The following is a 23,706-nucleotide window of genomic DNA, read 5'->3' as shown; positions in this document are numbered from 1 at the left end:
ACAGCTCTGTCCCAGAGTTCCTCAAACTTCTGCCCTAGGTTTATAAGTCTTCCAAGGTCTCTTACACTGGCTTCCATGGCTGCCACCTGCCTGTCCCCTTGGCCCCTCAGTTCCTTCCCTGGCTGAGCTGTGACTCTAGCAACCGCCTTGCCCCTTCTTCTTCTCACCCAGCTGACCAAAGGTGGGCTGTCCACTGGGCCTTGACCCGCTGGGCCCAAATAACCAGATCTCACCCCTGTGTGCACCAGGCAAGATTCTACTCTGGGGAGTGGTGGTGCCCCCCTGGGGCTGGGAAGTAAGCCTCCTGGAAGGATAATCTACTGGGCTAAGGTACTTTCCTCCAGGTTGTTGAGTGGAACCCACAGCCTTACAAAAGACATGGGTTTCCACTGAGGGAGTATGATGAGAACAAATATGTTTAAAATTCTAAACGTGGGGCGCCTGGGTGGCTCAGTCGGTTGAGCGCCGACTTCGGCTCAGGTAACGATCTCGCGGTCCGTGAGTTCGAGCCCCGCATCGGGCCCCTGTGCTGACAGCTCAGAGCCTGGAGCCTGTTTCAATTCTGTGTCTCCCTCTCTCTGACCCTCCCCCATTCATGCTCTGTCTCTCTCTGTCTCAAAAATAAATAAACGTTAAAAAAAAAAAATTAAAAAAAAAATAAAATAAAATTCTAAACGTGACCTCCTCTCTTCTCTGAACAATGAGAACACTATAAGACACATTGCATTTACCGCATTATGGCTGTGGAGAGAGAAGGGCATAGATGCAGCTATGTTAGGTTGATAAAGCCTCTTCTAAGAGCTGCATTTTACAGTTCTTTTTATTGCATGCCAGTCGTGAGAGAATGCTAACTTAACGACATATTTTTCAGGGACAATGCATATTAGAATTAGCTTCCATTCATTGACACAACACAAATTAACTACAGGAATAATGCCCACATTTTGTAGACCACTGCATTCAGCTCATTCAGCAATGTTCCATTTATGTATCTCAGGAGGAAATTTTGGGGATTGGATGTACAGGCAATCTACTGCTGTTGCTGTTGTTTTGTTTTTTGTTTTAAAAATTACATTAAACCTATTACCACTGGTAAAATAGGCAAGAATTTAATGTATGCTTAAAAGGAAATGATCAGCAGAGAAATGATTGCTACACACTATAGACAATGGGTTCATGAAGGTACAGGTATATTTTGATGGATTCCTCTTTCTATATCAATTTGCTATTCATTAAATACTCATAATCATAATAGTTCCAAAGACATCTGATTTTTGGCCAAAGAGAAAAAGACAATAAAATTATCTAAGTTCACATCACTCGCCCAGTATGCTGGAGAACAAACCAATTTCTACAGTGGTGTGCTTTTTTTGGCAGGGGGTAGGGTGGTATACTTTTGAACTTAGCTAATAGCCCTCAGGTAATTATAATTCCCCTCTAGTGTAAAAGTGTCGCCAAACCAGAATTCTTATTGGCTTCCCATACACTATGTTTTCCCCAGTTGCCTTCTAGCAAAAAGATGCTAACATCTCCTTCAGTTGTGTCTGCCAACTCCAGCTTTGTCCCAGACTAGCTCAGCCTCTCCCTGGCTGTGAGTGACAGCCATTTTTCATACTGCTCAAAGGCCACAACTGTCAATGCAACGATCTGTGCCAAAACCTCTAATATCCATCCTGGCTCCCGCCTCTCACAGTACTCCCAGGATTTGAAACAAAAAACAATTGGCCTCTCAAATGAGTTGGAAAAGATTCTGGAAGCACAAGCGAAAGCTTCTGCACAGCAGACATTTTGTGGAGAATAGAGTCAAATGACGGCCTGTATCTTTTTAATGAATGACCTGAGGGAAATCCAAAAGGATTGAGTGGTCTCGACCACGAGGGGGCTCCATTGGACCACAACCTATGTCACAGTGGCAAATGAGTGACAATGATTATCCTTCACTGTTTACCTGTTAACAAGGACAATTTTCCACAATAAAAATAGGCCTTTTGTAATTGTCAGGAAGTACTGTACATGGTAACTAAAGCATGATGTTTGCCGTGAATAATAGACAACTAATCTTTAAAAAGGAGAGCTACCATTTGCAACTATGTGGATGGAACTAGAGGGTATTCTGCTAAGCGAAATTAGTCAGAGAAAGACAAATATCATATGACTTCACTCATATGAGGACTTTAAGATACAAAACAGATGAGCATAGGGGAAGGGAAGCAAAAATAATATAAAAACACGGAGGGGGACAAAACAGAAGAGACTCTTAAATATGGAGAACAAACAGAGAGTTACTGGAGGGGTTGTAGGAGGGAGGATGGGCTAAATGGGTAAGGGGCATTAAGGAATCTACTCCTGAAATCATTGTTGCACTATATGCTAACTTGGATATAAATTTAAAAATATAAAATTAAACTAAAAAAAAGAGATCTAAATATGAACTTTGTAATAATACCAAGAATGCCTAGAATACCAAACTTTGTAATGATACTTTACAATATTACCAAAAATACCAAAAAGACTAAATGTGATGGGAAATTAGAATGTATAATTTATAACCGTACCATCCATTACTGATCTCATGGCTAAAAATTCTTCCAGGAGCAATCATTTCCAGATAATTAGGTAACACCAGGATTTTTCAATCTCCATATTGATTTTCTTCAGTGGTTTGGAAATTCAGGGATATATATAGAAATAGTGCCACAAGAGCTAACATTTTTCCAAATAACAAGAATTATAAAGTCTTTTGAAAAACTGTCTTTACTCTTTTATTTTTCAATCCACCCATTATTTCATGGTCTGAATATGATAGTTATTTCTCTTCATAAGATAATATTGGGGTGCCTGGTGGCTCAGTTGGTTAAGCATCCAACTCTTGATTTCGGCTCAGGTCATGATCTCATGGTTTGTGAAGTCAAGCCCCGCATCAGTCTCTGTGCTGACAGTGCGAAGCCTGCTTGGGATTCTCTCTCTCCCTTTCTCTTTCTCTCTGTCCCCCCACTGCTTGCTCATGTGTGCATGCATGTGGACATGTGTAGACTCTCTCTCTCTTTCTCAAAATAAATGAATTAAAAAAAAAAAAAGACAATATCTACTATTCTGATCAAAGGCTGATATCCTTGAATTCCTGACTTCAAAGAATTTATGTCTTAGCTGAGCTAGAGATTCTTCCACATTACCTTTCTATCTGTGTATGTAGCCAGAAATGTTTTGGCAGAGTTTTGTTTTATGTATATTGGAGAAAAATCTCCAATAGAAAGGCAAATTACTTACTTTTTTATATATATGCATATACTTTTTAAGAGTCTTTATTTTTACCTGATGTAAAGTCTTTGTTTATTTTACCTGATGCATCAAGAATTAGAGCAGAAGCTAAGAAGCATCGTTTAGACTGGCAGACTGATGCTGTCTCATGACACCTTTTACGAAACAGCCCAGAAATATCATTAATTTTATGCTTTAAAATGCTGTGTGATTTTGTCTATGTAACTCATTTGAAGATCACATTACACCTTGCCTCCCGTTTAGAAATTTTTGTGATAGCCATTGGCCAAGGTTCTGAACTCCCTTCTGAGTTAAGAAGGCCAAAAAGAGTGCGGAGGGTTTTTAGGGCAGTATTTACAATATCATACTTTATATGATACTATAATGCTGGATGCATGCCATCATAATCATACATTTGTCCAAATTCATAGAATGTATAACGCGTGGACCCTAATGTAAACTATGGACTTTGGATGATTATGACGGGTCAATGTAGGTTTATCAACTGTAATAAGTGTATGACTCTGGTAAGGGATACTGATAATGGGGAAGGCTATGTGGGGGGAGACAGGAAGTGCATAGACAATCTCTGTAGCTTCCTCTCAATTTTGCTGTGAACCTAAAACTGTTCTCTAAAAGAAGAAGGCCAGAGCCTACCTGGCCATAAAACACTAATCATCTCCAAGTGGGTAGTAGACCAAAAGCGTTTTAGAAGACTGGAGGCATATTTGATGTAGAAAGAAAACTGATACTTTTAAAGTTGGGATGCAAGAAGATGCTGCCATCCTTTTACTTGGACTTATAAGTGGGCCGTAAAACTACAGTAACCAGACTCATGGCAAGACCCACCTGAGGCATGAAGTGGGGTTCTTTTGGTTACATTGTCTTTCACAAAGATGGATGCGCCCTGATTGATAAGTGCTTCCACGCATTCTGTGTGTCCCTTAAAGGCAGCCAGGTCCAGAGCGGTGCGGCCTTTCTCATCCCTGATGTCCAGGTCCACCAGCGACTGCAGAAGGACTTCCAAGGCTTGGTGGTGCCCGTTGTAGGCCTGCAAAGAAGAGACCAACGACACAAATGCTCACTCACTTCCAATCCCACAACAACCCACATGAGGGGCTAAGCCTCCAAGGTCACAGTTGAAGACCCCTGCAAAGAGCACATAAAAGATGCTTGGGATAATTATTGAAACAGGCAAACCAGAGAGACTGAAAAATGATAATGCACAAGCCTCACTGGTACATATGAATTTCTTCATGTTCTTTCTTGTTTGTCAAATAATTTGTTCCAAACGTACTAAATTTATTAATGTATTCTTATATTCATATCTATCAATCTAATAATATAATATAGACAAGCAGCTGAATGAATTAATATATTAATTCTATCAGTTCAGTCCTAAACATAATAACACAATTAGAATATTTTTTCAGGATACTTTTCTGTTAAACCTGGGGGAAAAAAATCACTGAAAACAATGCAGACTTGGTAATTCAACAGAAGCATACTGACCTGTTGCAGTCCAACATTTTAATTTCTGTTTTGTTAATGTTTATTTTTGAGAGAGAGAGAGAGAGAGAGAGAGAGAGTGCAAGATGGGGGGAGGGGAAGAAAGATAGGGAGATACAGAATCTGAAGCAAGCTCCAGGCTCTGAGTTGTCAGCAGAGTCTGATGAGGGGCTCAAACTCCTGAGCTGTGAGATCATGACCTGAGCTGAAGGTGGACGCTTAACCGACTCAGTCACCCAGGCACCCCACCGGCATTTTAATTTCTAAGCAGGGGACCCTTGGCAAGTTTCTGAATTTCACTTAGGGTTTGTTTTCTCATTTATAAAAATGAGAGCAATAAAAGTCACCTCCCATGGAAGATAGAAAGAATAAAATCACACAGGCTTCCCCATCCTATCTTGTACCCAGTCGATGCTTCCTCCTATCTCCTTTACTTCTCCCATTGATTATAATGAAAACACAGACACAATTATGGAAGTGTATTTCATGTACCAGCACCAAGTTCAGACCTATTATGAGGTCCTATGCCATGTTAGGTTAAGAAGCTTCACATTACTAAAACACAAAATTAAAAGACTGAGGGATAATTTTCATTAAGTCTACAAGGTAAAAAATTGTATATGCACACACAAGGCTGAGGACATTGGAAATAAAAGAGAGAAGAGGGATAAGGATAGGAAGGGGAAAGATGGGGGACAAGGAAGTAAAGAAGGAGATACAGGAATAATCTGCCTCCAGGGGTTTTCAGCAGCCAGAGTCCCCTCTTATGTCAGCAGCACTTTTTGTTTTCCCACTGCAGCAATTGCTCAAGGCACAATGAATTTGAAAAAGGGCTTAGCACAGACAAAAGATCAATATCTCTAATACATAAAAAGCTCTTACAAACCATTAAAAAATTTTTTTTTGCATTTATTTATTTTTGAGAGACAGAGATGAGCAGTGGAGGGGCAGAGATAGAATGAGACAAAATCCGAAGCAGGCTCCAGGCTGTGAGCTGTCAACAGAGAGCCTGACGTGGGGCTCGAACCCACCAACTGGGAAATCATGACCTAAGCCGACGTCACACACTCAACCAACTGAGCCACCCAGGCGCCCCTCTTACAAACCATTTTAAAACTTAGGAAAATGTACAAAGGGCATGAAAAGACAGCTCCCAGAAAAAGAAATACGAAAGGCCAGTGAATATATGGAGAAAATATATAATTTTTTTCAGGTATTATTTTTCAACTACCAGCTTGACAATGATTAAGTTTGGTCATGTCCAGGGGCACCTGGGTGGCTCAGTCGGTTAAGCATCAGACTCTTGATTTTGGCTCAGGTTATAATCTCACAAACGGTGAGATCAAGTCCCATGCTAGTTCTGTGCTGACAGTGCGGCAGCTTGGAATTCGCTCTCTCTCCCTCTCTCTCTCTGCTCCTCCCTTGCTTTCTCTCTCTCTCTCAAAATAAATAAACTTGGGAAAAAAAAAAAAAAAGGTTGGTTATGTCCGGTATTTGTTAAGACCTGGTGAAAAAAGCAATCTATGCTCTGTTGCTGGGAGTATATATAGTATGACATTTGAGGAGACTTGACAAAATCTATCAAAAACTTTTTTAAAAACCGTAAGCTGCAGATAGCACATATAACATGACCTCATTCATATAAAAAGCAAACATATCCAAATATACACATATCTATATCTATGTATATTTCTATATTCATAGAAAATCTTAGAAAAACACAAAAGTAACTGTTAATGCTGGCTACCTCTAGAAAAGGGAGGTAAAGCAAGGAGCATATGGATTTACTTCATCTTACCTTTTTAAGAGTCACTTGAGTTGTTTTCCTAAGTATATGTTCATAACAATACCAAAAACTGAACATAAAAGGACCCACAGAATTTAAGAGTACTTAATTTTTAAGTTTTAATACTTTTTCTTTATATTACTTTTGTGAATGATTGTGGCTATTATGTTATGTATTAGACATATCTTACCTATAATATGCAGTATAATAATTCATATGCTAATGAATTTCAAATTTATATCCATTTCTAACTTCTTTTACTTCCAAACTTGTGTTTTTTTAAGTTTATGTATGCGTTTTTGTGAGAGAGAGAGAGAGAGAGAGCATGAGTAGGAGAAAAGTAGAGAGGGAGAAAGAGAGAATCCCAAGCAGGCTCTGCACAATGGACACAGAGCCCCACGCGGGGTTTGAACTTATGACCCGTGAGATCATGACCTGAGCCTAAATCAAGATCAGAGGCCAAATGAGCCACTCAGGCACCCCTCACTTCTAAACTTATATATTCAACTGCCTATTGATCTTTCCACTTGAATATATGCCTCTCATGCTCCTCCATTGCAGCAAATGGCAACTCTATACTTCTAACTGCTCAGGCCCAAAACTTTGGGGTCATCTTTGTCTTCCCTCTTAAGACCAGGGTTGTAGCCCTATACAAGGGCCCTGGGACGCTGGCGCCAGTGTGTGTTGAAGGATAGCCTCTTCCTCCTGATCCCAGCTTTGCCATGCCCGGGAACGGGGATGCATCTGCTGAGAGGAAGGGACACCTTTTGCTCAACACACAGAGTTGTCCTCAGGTTCTCAGGCACCTGGCAGGAAAACATCTATCCCCAACCCCCTACACCTCTGTTCTAATTCACAAACAGGTGTCATGTGGCAACCCTCAATCCACGATCATCTCTAAAATTATATCCAGAATTAACCCAGTTCTCACCATAGGGCCATTCTCTTTGGCCAGGATGATGGCAAACACTTTCTTTCCATCTTTGCCCCACTGCAATCTATTCTTGACATGGTCTCCAGATGAAATCTCTTAAAACCCAAGTTGGACATATCACTCCTTGATGAAAACTAGTCAATGGCTTCTTCCCTCCTTGATCATAAAATCCAAAACTTTCCATGACCATTCAGGCCCCTTAGGATTAGTCCACCTTCTTCTTCTTCTTCTTTGTTTTTAAGTAACCACCAGTCTTTTTTGTTTTTAAATATTTACTTTTGAGAGAGAGAGCACATGTGCATGTGAACGCACACAGGTGGGGCAGGGGCAGAGACAGAGAGGGAAACATAGAATCCGAAGCAGGCTCCAGGCTCTGAGCTGTCAGCACAGAGCCCGATGTGGGGCTCAAACCCACTAATGGTGAGATCATGAGCTGAAGCTGAAGTCTGACACTTAATCGACTGAGCTACCCAGGCACCCCAGGATTAGGGCTCCTTCTACCCTGATCATCAGCATGCCCCCTCACTCACTCTGTTCAACCACACTAACCCCACCTCCTACCCCATGGTTAAATACATGCATTTCCTCCTCTGGGCTATTGCATTTGTACTCTTAAAATTTTTTTAAATTCATGTATTTATTATTTTTTAAGTTTATTTATCTATTTTGAGAGACAGAGAGAGAACATGTCCATAAATGGGGGACAGGTAGAGAGAGGGAGAGAGAAGATCCCATGCAGGCTTTGGGCTGACAGCAGTGGGGCCTGATGCAGGGCTTGAACCCACAAAATGTGAGATCATGACTTGAGCTGAAACCAAGAGTCAGACGCTCAACCCACTGAGAGACCCAGGTGCCCGTGTACTTTTTTTTTTTAAGTTTTTTTTTTTCTCTAGTAATCTCTCCACACAACGTGGGGCTTGAACTCACAACCTGGAGATCAAGAGTTGCATGCTCCTCTGACTGAGCCAGCCAGGCACCCTTGCATCTGTACTTTCTATTTCCTCTATCTGGAAAGCTCTTCCTCCAGAGGGCCACATGGTTCTCCTGGTACTTCTCCTTCAAATATCACCTTACCTGGATGCTTTCCAGAGCCAAAGCACAGCCCTCCACCCTCCACCTCAGCATACTACCGGACATTCTCCATCCCACTTATCCTGCTTTATTTTATCTTTATAGCACTTATTACCATTTGATACCTATTACTTATCCATTGGTTTATTACCTGTGATTGAAGGCACTTCATGCGTATTGCTCACTGTTCTATCCTAAATCATGCCTAGTGCATAGTACACACTCCACAATTATTTGATGAATAAATGAATTAATTTAATGGATGTTATTTTCATTTATTGGTATTAGTGGTAGGAATATATTTTTAAAATAGCAGCTATTTGCCTATGCAAACGTTCTTTTTATTGATGAAAAAACAAAACAAGCAACGTAAATTAATTCATCCAAGGTCACTTAGCTATTAAGTGACAAAGCTAGAATTTGAAACCCAGAGTTGTGACCACTAAAATCTATGCTGTTCAGCAATGTCTTATAATTTTTCCCAGTAATTCCACTGAATTGGCTTTTAAACAAAATACTTTTGTCTCTACGTGTAACGGCACAAAGAGGTGAAGAACAAATATTGGATCAGAAACCTTGACCCCCTCTCTAGAAGGCTTAACACAGAGGTAAAGTGACTTGCACAGAACTATGAGGCAAGAAGGCACACCCTGGGGCTAACTTCTAGACTATTGTTCTTTTACTACACATACTGCCTTTCTTGAGACAGGGAAATAATTTCCTATATGTCCATGTTTGTAATCTGTGCTTGCTGTGCAAACCATAACTGCATAGGATTGTAAACCGTTTAGTCTGATCTGAATTGTGAAGCAATAGCTAACTTCTACTGAGCCCTTGTTGTGTGTCAGGCCGTGCTGGACATGTAGCACCTCATTTAATTGTCAAAACAACTGCTGATTTGGATACTACCGTTATCCCCATTTTACTGACAGGGGCACAGAAGGGCAGAAGGTAACAATCCAGCCTTTCCATGGTCACTCAGCCTTACATGGGACAGCTGAGATTCAAAGACAGGCCAATTGGACCCCAGAGCCTGAGCTGTGGGCTTTTCATGAGCTCCTATGGAAAGGGTGCAACAAGGCCAAAAGGTGTATGTTTCTTTACTTCTTTATTATAGGAAGTTTGAAACTTAGACAAAGAGAGGATAGTTTATGAATTCTTATATACCCACAACCCAGTTTCAACTCAGCCATTATCGACTCAGGCCACGGGTGATTTTAAGCCAACTTGGGAAGACCTATCCTGTAAAATCTGTGGTACTAGCAACATCTACATCAGGGTATAAATCAGTCTATCTCATTTTACTCTAGACTTACCTGTGACTTATTTGAAAACAAATTTTGCATAACACTTCTTATTTTAAACTGTAATAGTAGCAACTGATTCAGCTTATGTGGAAATCCTGACTTCACACCAAAGGGAAATGAATCCCTGTAGATAACAGCAGGGCCTAGATGTCATTTGCAAATGCTGGTCCCTTCAGTGCCAGTTATTATTATGACAAAGACAGTAAACATTTTAATTTCCATCAACATGACTTAGCCTAGGAAATAGAATCGGCAACTTATAAATTGCAGGCGTATCTGCAAAACATGATGGCTAACGTATTTCGATTTAATAGAGAGAAGACATAGGGGAAAGAGAAAAGTAGTAGGAAGGAAGCCAGTGTGAAGGAATCGATGCTGTTCAGTACAGTAGAGTCACCCTGCAAGGCGCTTGGGTTAGGTGCTAAACTTATCCCCACGCTTTCTTCTTTAATCCTCACAACAAAAAATAAATCCATCAGTCTGTGTTAAATTTAGAGGCTTAATATTTTTAAAAAAAGATGAAGTGGCCCTGTTGGTAATTAGGAAAGCTTCAGAATCCCAACCCATACTTTGTTCTGTATCAGGCATTTCAAATTCTCTTACGGAATGGTTGAAAGGCCAGATTTACCTATAAAATTCCTTTCATTTCTTCACCTAGTCTAGCTAGCAGCTTTTGAATTTTAGCATGCAAAAACATTACCCCACAGAACTGAAGACATAAAACTATGTATACTAAACTTAAATGGCAATTTAAAAGGAATAATAAAGTGACTTTGATTATACAAGAACTTTCACTTACTTCCACACTCTAGAGTTTAACCCTAGAAACAAACTACCATGTGACATGGAATTCTGTTTTATGGTTAAATGCATGATTATGTCTTTGGGCAGGTATATGGTTCTTGGAGTACACACACACAAAAGTATATAATAAAGCTTTAAACTCTTTTAAGGAGGCTCAAGTAGGCAGGAAAGGAAACCTTTCTCATGTCAGCAGTACATGATGAAAATTGCCCTCTTTCTTTCTATTTCCATCCTAATCCAGGTATTTAGTAGGCAGTTTCACCAATAATTTCTGAAATAAATGAGGAAGGAATCACATAAAAGAACAAATATGTCGGTTCAAAAAGCATGTAATATTTTGGCTTTCAATAGATAACTCAGTTAAAGTCTTCACTAGAGGTAGCAATCAAACATTTTAAGTTTGTTTTATGAAATGTCTTTATTAAAAAATGCATTAGGTAACTTTAAATATGTCTTAAATATGATTAATTTCTTTGAACTTTTTAGATAGGAACTGAGGGCAATGAGGAGAAAGAATCTGGCATCTCAACAGAATCCACGAAACAATGGGTCCATCTGGAAATCTTGACAGCTGGAGGCTTTCATTTGCATAGCCTTGTTTCTTGATTTAATTTTTTCAAGTGGATGAAATGTTTATGAAATTCACTGGGTTGGTAACCCTGGAGACTTGAGTCATTCAGCCAGGAAATAGTAACTCAACGCAGGTCAGGTTTCTTGTGACAGTCAAGGTTTGGGGGCATCTGGTGTGATTTCACTGCTAGAATGCATCCCCAGAAGAAATAATGTGCCTTGGGTTTTTATCAAGTTAATTGCCACCGAGGCCCCTGGAGAGGGTGATGGGCATACTTATAGGATTCTTGAAGCATATAATAATTTTTAAAAAGGTGTTAGCAGGCAAGAATAACAGAGTTTTAGAATTAATCCACTGCTATCACCCTGGTCAAAGACATCATCACCATCATTACATCCTGGTTGTCTAGCTTCTGTTTTTCTTCCCTTACAATGTATACCCCACACAGAAGCTGAAATAATCCTTTTCAAACAAAAGTCGTATCATATCATCTATCTCTTCAAATCCCTCCAAATGGTTTTCTAACTTGCTCAGAGTAACAGTTGAAGTTCTTACCGGGGAGTACAAGGCCCTCCCCCGATTCCTCACCTCCTCCACGACATGTCGGACACCATCGCCTACACCACTCCCTTTTTACTCTGCTCCAGCCATGTCGCCTCCCTGCTGTTCTGGGACCATGCCGATCATGCTCTTAACCCAAGGACTCTGTACTTCTGCCCAGAACACTCTTCTGTCACATGATATCAACATGGGTAGCTCTTAAGGTCTCTTGTCCAAATGTGAGATTCTATGCTATGCAAAGTAGAGCCTCGCCTGTCGCCTCAGTGTTGTCTCACTGATCCCATTGGTAGCACTTCACACCATGTGTCATGTTAAATATTTACTTGCCTATTTCTCTCCTAGACTAGAAACTCTACAGAGGCTGGGCTTTGTTTATTGCAACCTCCCCAGCTCCCAGAACAGGTGCTTAGCATACACACAGTGAGTGTATGTCAAATGAAATAATGATATGTTAGCGTTAATGAGGATGAAGCTTAGCTGAAAGCACATATGTGCCAGGCACTGTTCTAACCACTTTAACGCATTAACACACGTCATCCCCACAATGGCCTTACGACAGAGGTACTGCTATTGTCTGCTTATTTAATTTTTTATTTTTTTTAATGTTTATTTTTGAGAGAGAGAGAGAGCAGGAGAGAGGCAGAGAGAGAGAGCGCAACACAGAATCTGAAACAGGCTCCAGGCTCCGAGCTGTCAGCACAGAGCCCGACCCAGGGCTCAAACTCACGGACCATGAGATCATGAACTGAGCCAAAGTTGGACGCTTAACCCAATGAGCCAGTCAGGCGCCCCTGTTATTGTCGCATATTATGGGTGAGGAAATTGAGACACAGGAAGTTCAGTTCTTGGCCAAGATCATACAACAAACAATTAAATAAATCTACAAATTAGAAAGGGTGTGGGGGTCCTTAACTTACTCCTTTGAATTTACAGGTGGGAAAACCATGACCAGGCGAATTGCTAAAGGGAAGACTGGTGGCTGGGACCTCCTCTCTGGGTGTACTTCCGAGGCCCCTCCAAGTACAGAGCTGCCAGATGCCCCGTTCTCTCCAGGGATAACACAGCACCCTGACTTTACAGGACCCAGAAACTCACAGACCTTAGCAGAGCAACTGGCACACTGTAAGCACTCAACAATAATTCTTTGGGGGGAGAAAAAGAGAATGACAGCTGGCAGAATTTGGGAGAGCTAAGAAAGTCTCTTCTCAGATTACCGGCAGGTGTGGCAATGCAACCAGCCCCACTTACAAAGGGCATGAGAATTCTATCTGAGATAACCTCAGATAGTCCTCTCTAGGGTCAGCTAATTCTGCTGTGAACCCTCAGCTTTGGGGTAACTTCTCCAGGTGCACCAGGTGGTTGGGCAGAGATTCTAGGGAGCAGCCTTTAGGGCAACGTATACTAAGAGCCACATGGCATAAAGTTTTATACATACAAATATCCCACCGTCCATCTAACTTTTCTGCTCTAAGTCCACCTCCAGAACAAAGATTGATGCATATTTTAGCCTGATTTCAGGACTCAAAATGTGTGTGTGTGTGTGTGTGTGTGTGTGTGTGTGTGTGTGCGCAGTGGATGTGTTGGTGGGTGTGGCAGAGGGTGGTGAGTGGGATCAATAGATGTGCTGGTGGATATGTGGGGAGACTAGCAAGCAAGCGGGGGCTCCATGCAGTGTGATCAGTTCATCCCAGTCCTTATGGGATGGTCTCATCCCCTCACCTTGCCTGATTACTTATGCATGCCCATCAACAAAGCCACTCCCCTTTGCTCTCCAAAACCTCCCTCTCAATTTTTCATCAGAATGACATTGAGAAAGTGCTTGTACATGGATGGTACTAAGTGAATGTCATAACAGTTAAACTCAGAGACCCAACTCCTTCCCAACCTTCTCAGCATTCAGCCTCCAGGTGCCTCCAACCATCATCATTGTGGCCATGGACTGAGGGCTCACAATGTGGTGACACCTTCTGTAGCTGAGCCTCTATTGCTGGGTGTGGCTGCCGGTTGGAGAGAGGCTCCTAAGGAATAGCTGTTGATTACCAACTGCTGGCAGGAGACCATGGTAGGGTGGTGGGTGAGTTTCCTGGCTCGGTCATCCCTATGGAGAATCTGGGGATCCTCACTCTGGGCTGCTGCATTTCCCTTCAATTGTTGGGATGTGGAGAGGAAGGTTTATGGGTGACAGAATAACTCTTCCTCCCTGCTCACAGATCTTAGCCAGTACAAGAATCAGAGCTCATACCTCCTCTGAGACCCTGACTTCAAGCCCAGGCAGAAAGAGCAGAGCTGCAATAATGCATGTGCTTACCTTGCTCTCATGTTTGTGTTTAAATATCTCACACGTGTTTTTTTTTTTTTTAATTTTTTTTTCAACGTTTTTTATTTATTTTTGGGACAGAGAGAGACAGAGCATGAACGGGGGAGGGGCAGAGAGAGAGGGAGACACAGAATCGGAAACAGGCTCCAGGCTCCGAGCCATCAGCCCAGAGCCTGACGCGGGGCTCGAACTCACGGACCGCGAGATCATGACCTGGCTGAAGTCGGACGCTTAACCGACTGTGCCACCCAGGCGCCCCTCTCACACGTTTTTAATTGGGGTATTTGGTTTATTTTTTGGTAGGCTGTATACTCATGCATTGTCTGCTACAATCAAATCTTTAAGCCACAATGTTTTCAAATTTCCTCAATGTTTTAAAATTTAACTACTAGATAGCAATGATTTTAAAGATTTAAAAAATGTATAACAATCATTTATTAAGTATACTGTGGTAGAGGCTTTATGAATATTATCTCTTTTCCTTTGTCTTCATTTTACAGATGGGGAAACTGAGGCCCAGACAGGGTAAGTAATGTGTCTGAAGTCACCAGTGAGTGAAGCTGGGACTGGAATTTGAGGCAGTCTTTCTCTCTGCAGCCTGTGCCTTTACCCATGTACTGTTTTCATTATTTGTTATTATTGCGTTATTATGCTCTCATTTTAAGAGAAGCCTAGTTCTAGGACACTTAGGTTCTTTTTGTAACAGTGGAAGCCACTCACAGCATCTCACTTACAGCTAAGTGGAGCGGACTCTTGGTAGCACCCGAATCTGATTCTTCAAAACCATTGTTGGTTCTTTCCAAAAGCTGTGGAGACAAAAAGAAAACAATAGTACATGAGTGAACTTTGCAGGAGGAATCCTCCTTTATGGATACCAACGTTGACATAAATGCAAAAGAGGTTTCAGAAATGTAAAAAAATCACACAACTTAGCAATATAAGAAACCTGGTGCAGCATATCTGAAACAAATAAGAAATCAGATGCAGCATATCTAACACAGATACTCTAAATATTTCAACTTCTAGATCATCTTAGCATTTGCTAATGAAAAAAGGCTTTCATACTTGAAAGATGCTCAGCCTCATGAATCCAGGAAAATAATTCATGTTTAATCCTCTTTTCACCCAGCAGATGGTAATAATGAAAAATTATAATAGCCGGTGTTCAACTATCAAACACACATTTACCAGAGATAAGTGTTAGAAAACACGTATAAAGTTCCCGTTCTCATGAAGCTTACATTCTAGAGAGGGGAAACATAGACAAACAAATAAATATAGAAATAAATATCTGGTAATGACATATGCTATAATGAAAATAAAATAGGGTGATGTGATACGGAATGATTGGGAAGTTACTTGACAGCTGATGATCAGGGAAGTCCTCTCTAAGGAGGTGACAATTAAAGTAAGGCCTGAATAACAAGGAGAATTAAACCAAGTAAAGGTGTGGCAGGAGAGTATTCTGGAGGAGGAAGTCATGGAGGAGGGAATGTAAATGTGTCAAGGGGAGATGGACATGGTGAGCTGAAGGAACAGAAAGGATAGTGTGACCAGGGAATCAGGAAAAAGACATTCTCAGGGATTCATGGTGGGAACAAATTGTTAAAACCTTTCTGGGCAATTTGTGCATACTTTTAACCCAAGGAATTAATTCCCAATAAATAATTAGACAAGTGCATAATGATGCATTTATAAAGAAAATTATTCAACAAATATTTGATGAATGATTACCAATGTGCCTAGACACTGAAGATTCAAAAATAAAATTAATAATATATTAAAATATTCACTTCCCCAGGGCAGGGGTAGGGTGGATAACAATAGAAAAAAGTTACACAGTTAATTAGAAAATGGTATGTGCTATGGACATAAATCAAACAGAGAGGGAGGGTTCAGAGAGCTGGAGGGGAGATCAGTTTGCAACTTAAATAGGGTGATCAGGGAACGTCGTACTGGCTGAGCAAAGTCTTAAGGGTGATGAGACAGCCTTGTGGATATCTAGGGGAGGAGAGTTCCACTCAGAGGGGCCAGCAACTGCCAAGTCCCTCAGGGTTAAGTGTGCTTAAGAATATCCAGGATGCTGGAGCAGAGTGACCAAGGGTGAAAATGACAGGAAAGGAAATCAGAGAGATAGTGGCAGTGGGGGTGGGAGTGTCATCAAGAACCTTCCGGGTTGTTGTTAAGAATTTTGACTTTTCATCCTGAGATGGAATTTCACTGGAGTGTTTTGAGCAGAGTGATGACATGTTCTAACTTTTAGACTCTAGGGAGGGCACAGAGAGAGAGTGGGGCAAGTTCAAGAGAGAAATAACAGTGGCTTAAACTAGTGGAGAGCAGTGGTGATGGAGAGAAATAGTTGGATTGTGGATATTTTTGGAGGTAGAATCAATAGGATTTCCTGATGGGATGACTGAATGGGAATGTAAAAGAAAAAGAGAAGTTAAAGATGACCCCCAGGATTTTGTCCTATTAAAATGGAAGGATGGCAGTTCCATGAACTAAGATGGAAAAGACATTGGTGGAATATATGTAGTGGGAAAGAACAGAAGTTTGGTTTCATAACAGAAATGTTATGTTTGAGATGTTTTTAAAGCATCCAAAAGTTCATGCTAACAAAGCAGCTGTTGGGTACATGGGTGTGGAGTTCAGGTATTTAAAGACATTAGACTGGATGAGATGAGAAAGACAGTAAAGTAAACAGAGATGACAGATAAGGAGAGAGTTGGAGAGATGGGGGGGGGGGGGGGGGTGGAGCCAGCAGGGTGACAGACTGAGCAGATGAACTAGAAGGAACACGAGGAAGTGTGAGGTCTGGAAACTGAGTGAAGAAAAAGTTTCAACAAGAGAGTGAGTAACCGTGCCAGAAGTCCTGATAGGTCAAATAAAATGAGTTGTGAGAATTGACCACTGGGTTTGGCAACACAAGGCTATTAGTGACTCTGTGAAGAGCAGTTTAGCAAAACACTGTTTATATGAAAAAACTAGAAAAACAGATAGCAATAGAGATGGGTTAAATAAATTGAAGTGTTACAGGGACTTCTGGGGAAAATGGCAGAATAGGAAATTTCAAAGCTCACCTCATTCCATGAATACAACTAGAGAATATGCACATCAATGTAAAAAACCCAGAAAACGACCCTAAGATTGGCAGAACAGACTCTCCCCAGCTAAAGGTAGACAAGAGGCCACATCAAAGAGGGTAGGAAGGGCAGAGATGTGGTTGGGAGCTAAACAGACCCATGCGACTTTCTAAGGAGGGACACCTAGGGCACAGAGAGGGGAGGGAAACAGACCCTCAGACCAAGCACCCCAGGCATGGGGAACTCACACAGGTTAGACAAATTCCCATAACATTTGGCTTTGAAAATTGGAGGGGCTTAATTTTGTGATTTCTTACAATCAGTAGGGCTTAATAACTGGAACTTTATTATTGTTTTTAATGTTTTTTTTTTATTTTGAGAGAGAGAGTGAGCATGTGCATGTGAGCAGGGAGGGGGCAGAGAGAGAGAGAGAATCCCAAGCAGGCTCTGTGTTGTCAGCACAGAGACTGAAGTGGGGCTTGATCTCACAAATTGCAAGATCATGACCTGAGTCAAAATCAGGAGTCAGATGCTCAAACGACCAAGCCACCCCAGTGCCCTCCAATGCCTGGAACTTTAAAAATCAGTGTGCTCAGTTCTGGGAAAGCCAGAAGAGTGATAGAAACTGAGTCTCTGCCCTTAAAGAGACAGTACAAGAAACAGCCCAGCAGAGATACAGCATAGAAACAGCAGTTTGAAAAATGCCTGGGGTATATAGGAAGAAGATCAAAGTGTGCACTGGAGGGGCAGGGAGTCTTAGGAGACTTTTCCAAGAACAAAAGAGTTGGCAGGTACTGTTTTCCCTCCCCTGTCCCCTAGTTTAGACACATTGACCAACACCGCACCAACAGTTTCCACCTAACTTTCTAACAGTGCCCCTGCCCCCGCATTCTTCTGTGGACTTGCCCCCTTGAATACATCCTTGGCCAGAGTCCATCCAAAGTGGTGCCACAAGCCTGGCAGTGTGCAAGGATTCCTAATAGGAGGCAGCACCACCCCAAAGTGACTCCTGTCCTGGAGAAAGGGGAGGATAACCACCCACACCAGTCTGACTATGGCTCCAGCAATGGGACAGGAGCAGATAACGGGTTTGGCTGCCCTACTCACTAACAAAAGGTAGCTTCTCAGGGCACCAAAAAGAGAAAGTACCCTGCAGTTTGGTGCTATTGTATCTCTGACAAATGCCTGTTCTGACTCAACTCAAGCCCAAGGCAGCCCCAGACTGACCCACTAACAACACAAAGACCAAACCCTGCCCCAAACAGGCAAATAGAGCCATTGGAGATGACTGGACAGAAGGCAAAAGTGGCCCAACCACAACAGTCGGGTGCATATAACATACCCAGGAGATACCCCAAGGCACTAGGTTCTGGTGAACAGGGGACACTGCACTGCAGGGCACTATAGGACCTGTTCTTCATAAGGCCACTACTTTCAAGAGCAGAAGATGTAGCTGACTTTTTTTTAACACATAGAAACATACACAGAGAGCTAGACAAAATGAGGAGATAGAAGAGCATATCCTAAACGAAGGAACAGGACCAAATCAGAGCAAGAGAGCTAAATGAAACGGAGATAGATAATATGCCTGATAGAGAATTTAAAATAATAGTTATAAAAATTTTCACTGGACTTGAGAAAAGAGTGGAGGACCTCAGTAAGGCCCTCAACAAAGAGAAATAAAACATAAAAAAAGAATGAATCAGAGATAAACTTAATAACTGAAATAAAAAATACATTAGATGAAATAAAAACTAGACAAGAGGAAGCAGAAGAATGAATCAGTGACCTGGAGGACAGAGTAATGGTAAGCCAGCAAGATGAATAGGAGAGAGAAAAAAATAATAAAAAATGAAAACAGACTTAGGGAATTCAGTGACACCATGAATGAAGCATAACAGCATTTACATCATATGGATCCCAGAAGAAAAGACAGGAAAGGGGGAAGAAAATTTATCTGAAGAAAGAGTAGCTGAAAACTTCCCTATTCCCTATTCCCTATTCTGGAAGAAACAAAAATCTAGATGCAGGAGGCACAGGGATTCCCCCAACAAAATATACCCAAGAAGGCCCATGGCAAAACACATAAAACCGTAAAGGGGCACCTGGGTGGCTCAGTCAGTTAAGTGTCTGATTTCATCAGGTTATGATTTCACAGTTTGTGAGTTCGAGCCCCATGTTGGGGTCTGTTCTGACAGCTCAGAGCCTGAAGCTTGCTTCTGATTCTGTGTCTTTCTCTCTCTCTGCCCTTCCCCTGCTCTCACTCTGTCTCTCTGTCTCTCAAAAATAAAAAACATTAAAAACTTAAAAAAAAAACAGTAAAAAGCAGTGACAAAGAGAGAATTTTAAAAGCAACAAGAGAAGCGAAAACAGTTACATAAAAGGGAAGTCCCATTAGGCTATCAGCAGATTTTTCAGTCGAAACTTTGTAGGCCAGAAGGGAATGGCATGATATATTCAAAGTGCTGAAAAAAACCTACAACCAAGAAACTGTCCAGCAAGGCTATCATTCAGAATAGAAGGACAAATAAAGAATTTCCCAGACAAACAAAAGTTAAAGAAATTCATCACCACTAAACTGGCCCTGCAAGAAATGTTAAAGGAGACTTTTTCAATGGAAAGGAAAGACCATAAATAGAAGTAAGAAAAGTTGGAAAGCACAAAAGCAGTAAAATTAGCTATATTTATAAAAATAAGTCCAGGGATTCACAAAATTAAAGGATGTAAAGTATGATGCCATATACCCAAAACATGGGGTTGGGAAGAGGAATAAAGAATGCGTCCAAACTTAAGCAACCATCAACCTAATACAGAATGCTATATGCAGAAGGTTTTATATAAAAAACCACAAATCAAAAACCAGTAATAGATATGCAAAAAAATAAAGAGAAAGGAATCCGAGTATATCACTAAAGATATCCAGTAAACCGTGAGAGAAAAAAGCAAGAGAATAAAGGCACAGAGAAGAATTACAAAAACAACCATAAAACAAGTAACAAAATGGCAATAAGTGCATACCTATCAATAACCACTTTGAATGTAGATGGACTAAATGCTCCAATCAAACAACACAGGGTGACATAGTGGATAAAGAAGCAAGACCCACCTATATGCTGCTTAAAATACTCATTTCAGATCTAAAGACAGATGCAGATTGAAAGTGAAGGGATAGAAAGCCATTTATCATGCAAATGGAAGTGGAAAGAAAACCAGGGTAGCAATACTTATATCAAACAAAATAGACTTTAAAACAAAGACTGTAACAAAAGACAAAGAAAGAAACTACATAATCAATCATACAGGGAATGATCCAACAGGAAGATATAACAACTATAAATAATTATGCACCCAACATGGAAGAACCCAAATACATAAAGCAGCTAATAACAAACATAAAGGAAGCAATAGATAGTAACACAATAACAGTAGGGGACTTTAACACCCCACTTACATTAATGCATAGAATATCCAACAGAAAATCAACAAGGAAACAGCGGCTTTGACACATTGGAGCAGATGGATCTAACAGACATATTCAGAACATTCCATCCTAAAACAAAAGGATATATATTCTTTTCAAGTGCATATAGAACATTCTCCAGAACAGATCACATATTAGGCCACAAAACAAGTCTCAACAAATTAAAAAAGATTGAAGTCACATTATGCATCTTTTCTGACCACGAAGTTATGAAATGAGAAAACCATAAGAAAAAATTTCTGGAAAGGACACAAATACATGGAAGTTAAATAACATGCTACTAAACAATGAATGGGTCAACCATGAAATCAAAGAGGAAATAAAAAAATACATGGAGGCATACGAAAATGAAAATGGTCCAAAACCTTTGGGATGCAGCAAAAGCTGTGCTAAGAGGGAAGGTTACAGCAATATAGGTCTACTTCAAGATGCAAGAAAAATCTCAAATAAACAACCTAACTTTATACCTAAAGGAGTAAGGAAAAGAAGAATAAACTAAGCCCAAAACCAGTAGAAAGAAGGAAATTATAAAGATTAGAGCAGAAATAAATGAAATAGAAACAAAACAAAACAAAAACACTATAGAACAGATTAATGAAACCTGGAGCTGGTTCTTTGAAAAGGTCAACAAAAAAACCTTTAACAAGAACCGCCCCCCCCCCAAAAAAAAAGGTAGAGAGAGAGAGAGAATCAGAAATGAAGGAGTAGAAATAATAACTGACACCACAGATACAATGAATTCTAAGAGAATATTATGAAAAATTATATGCTAACAAACTAGACAACCTAGAAAAAATGGATAAATTTCTAGAAACATATAACCTTCTAAAAACTGAATCAGGAAGAAATAGAAAATTTGAACAGACCAATTATCAGCAATGAAAATGAAGTGGTAATCAAAAAACTCCCAACAAACAAAAGTCCAGGACCAGATGGTTTAACAAGTGAATTCTAACAAACATTTTTAAGAAGAGTTAATACCTATTCTTCTCAAACTATCCTAAAAAACAAAAGAGGAAGAAAAGCTTCCAAATTCATTCTATGGGGCCAGCATTACCCTGATACAAAAACTAGACAAAGACAATACAAAAAAAAAAAAAAAAAGAAGAAGAACTACAAGCCAATATCTCTGATGAACATAGATGCAACACTCCTCAACAAAACATTAGTAACTGAATTCAACAATGCATTTAAAAAAAATCATTCAGTGCAATCAAGTGGGATTTATTCCTGGGGTGTAAATGTGCTTCAATATTCACAAATCAATCAATGAGATACATCACATCAACAAGAGAAAGGATAAACCAATATGATCGTTTCAATGGATGCAAAAAAAGCACTTGAAAAGTACAGCATCTCTTCATGATAAAACCCTCAAAAAAGTAGGTTCAGAGGGAATATACCTCAATATAATAAAGACCACAAATGAAAAACCTATAGTTAATATCATACTCAATGGTGAAAAACTGATAGATTTTCCCCTAAGATCAGGAACAAGGCAAGGATGTCCACACTCAACCACTTTTATTCAACATAGTACTGGAAGTCCTAGCCATAGCAATCAGGAAAGAAAAAGAAATAAAAGACATCCAAACTGGTAAGGAAGAAATAAAACTTTAAGCATTTGCAGATGACATGACACTATATGTAGAAAACCTTAAAGACTCCACCAAAAAACTGCTAGAACTGATAAATGAATTCAGTAAGGTTGAAGGATAAAAATTAATACACAGAAATCCACTGCATTTCTTTACACTAATAATAAGGTAGCAGAAACAGAAATTAAGATAAGAATCCCATTTACAATTGTACCAAAAAGGATATAATACCTAGGAATAAACTTAGCCAAGGAGGTAAAAGACCTATACTATGAAAACTACAAAACACTGATGAAAGAAATTGATGACAACACAGGGGTGTTTCAGTGACTCGGTTGAGCATTTGACTCTTGATTTTGGCTGAGGTCATGATCCCAGGTGTGGGATTGAGCCCTGTGTCAGGCTCTGCACTGAACATTGAGTCTACTTAAGATTCTTTCTCTCTCCCTCTGCTCCTCTCCCCTGCTTTCTTGCTCTCTCTCCAAAACAAAAATTAAAAAAGAAATTGAAGATGACACAAACAAATGGAAAGATATTCCGTGCTCATGGACTGGAAAAACAAATATTGTTAAAATGTCCATACCACTCAAAGCAATCTACACATTTATGCAATCTCTATCATTAAACCAATAGCATTTTTCACATAACTAGAACAAATAATCCTAAACTTTGTGTGGAACCATGAAAGACTCCAAATAACCAAAGTGATCTTGAAAAAGAACAAAACTGGAAGTATCACAATCCCAGATTTCAAGATATACTATGAAGTTGTAGTTATCAAAATGGTACGATGCTGACACAAAAACACATAGATCAATGGAACAGAATGGACATCCAAGAAGGAAACCCATGATTCTATGGTCAACTAATCTCCAAAAAAGGAGGCAAGAATATGCAATGGGAAAAAGACAGTCTCTTCAACAAATGGTATTGGTAAAACTGGACAGCTACATGAGAAAGAATGAAACTGGACCACTTTCTTACACCATACACAAAATATAAACTCAAAATGGATTAAGGACCTACATGAGAGACCTGAAACCATAAAAATCCTAGAAGAAAGCACAGGCAGGAATTGTTCTGACACTAGTCGTAGAAACAATTTCCTAGATATGTCTCCTGAGATAAGAGAAACAAAAGCAAAAAATACACTGTTGGGACAGTATCAAAATAAACGGCTTCTGGGGCACCTGGGTGGCTTAGTTGGTTAAGTGTCTGATTCTAGATTTCAGCTCAGGTCATGATCTCATGGTTTGTGAGTTCAAGCCCCGTATCTGGCTCCCCATTGCCAGTGTGGGATTTTCTCTCTCTCTCCCTTTCTGCCCCCCTCCCCCCAAGTAAATAATCTTTAAAAAGCCTCTGCACAGCAAAGGAAAGAACCAATAAAACAAAAAGACAACCTACCGAATGGGAGAAAATATTTGCA

The 23,706-nt window shown here is 40.2% G+C and overlaps 1 protein-coding gene across 10 annotated transcripts in view; it reads right to left on the bottom strand.

Annotated features, from left to right (window-relative positions):
* The window catches only part of ANKRD44 (ankyrin repeat domain 44), a 348,903-nt gene that overhangs the window by 45,638 nt on the left and 279,559 nt on the right, over positions 1 to 23,706 (bottom strand). For all 10 annotated transcript variants that reach the window (XM_058710350.1, XM_058710333.1, XM_058710356.1 and 7 more), the window contains exons 17-18: positions 14,853 to 14,924; positions 4,108 to 4,309 (exon numbers count right to left, since the gene is read on the bottom strand). In XM_058710350.1, the coding sequence (XP_058566333.1) occupies positions 4,108 to 4,309; positions 14,853 to 14,924 (274 nt within the window). The remainder of the gene's footprint in view (positions 1 to 4,107; positions 4,310 to 14,852; positions 14,925 to 23,706) is intronic.

Source organism: Neofelis nebulosa, chromosome 2 (assembly GCF_028018385.1).
Source record: "Neofelis nebulosa isolate mNeoNeb1 chromosome 2, mNeoNeb1.pri, whole genome shotgun sequence".
In the NCBI taxonomy this organism is placed as follows: Eukaryota; Metazoa; Chordata; class Mammalia; order Carnivora; family Felidae; genus Neofelis; species Neofelis nebulosa.
The sequence above is the reverse complement of the archived record's forward strand: the minus strand, read 5'-3'. Positions and strand labels throughout refer to the sequence as shown.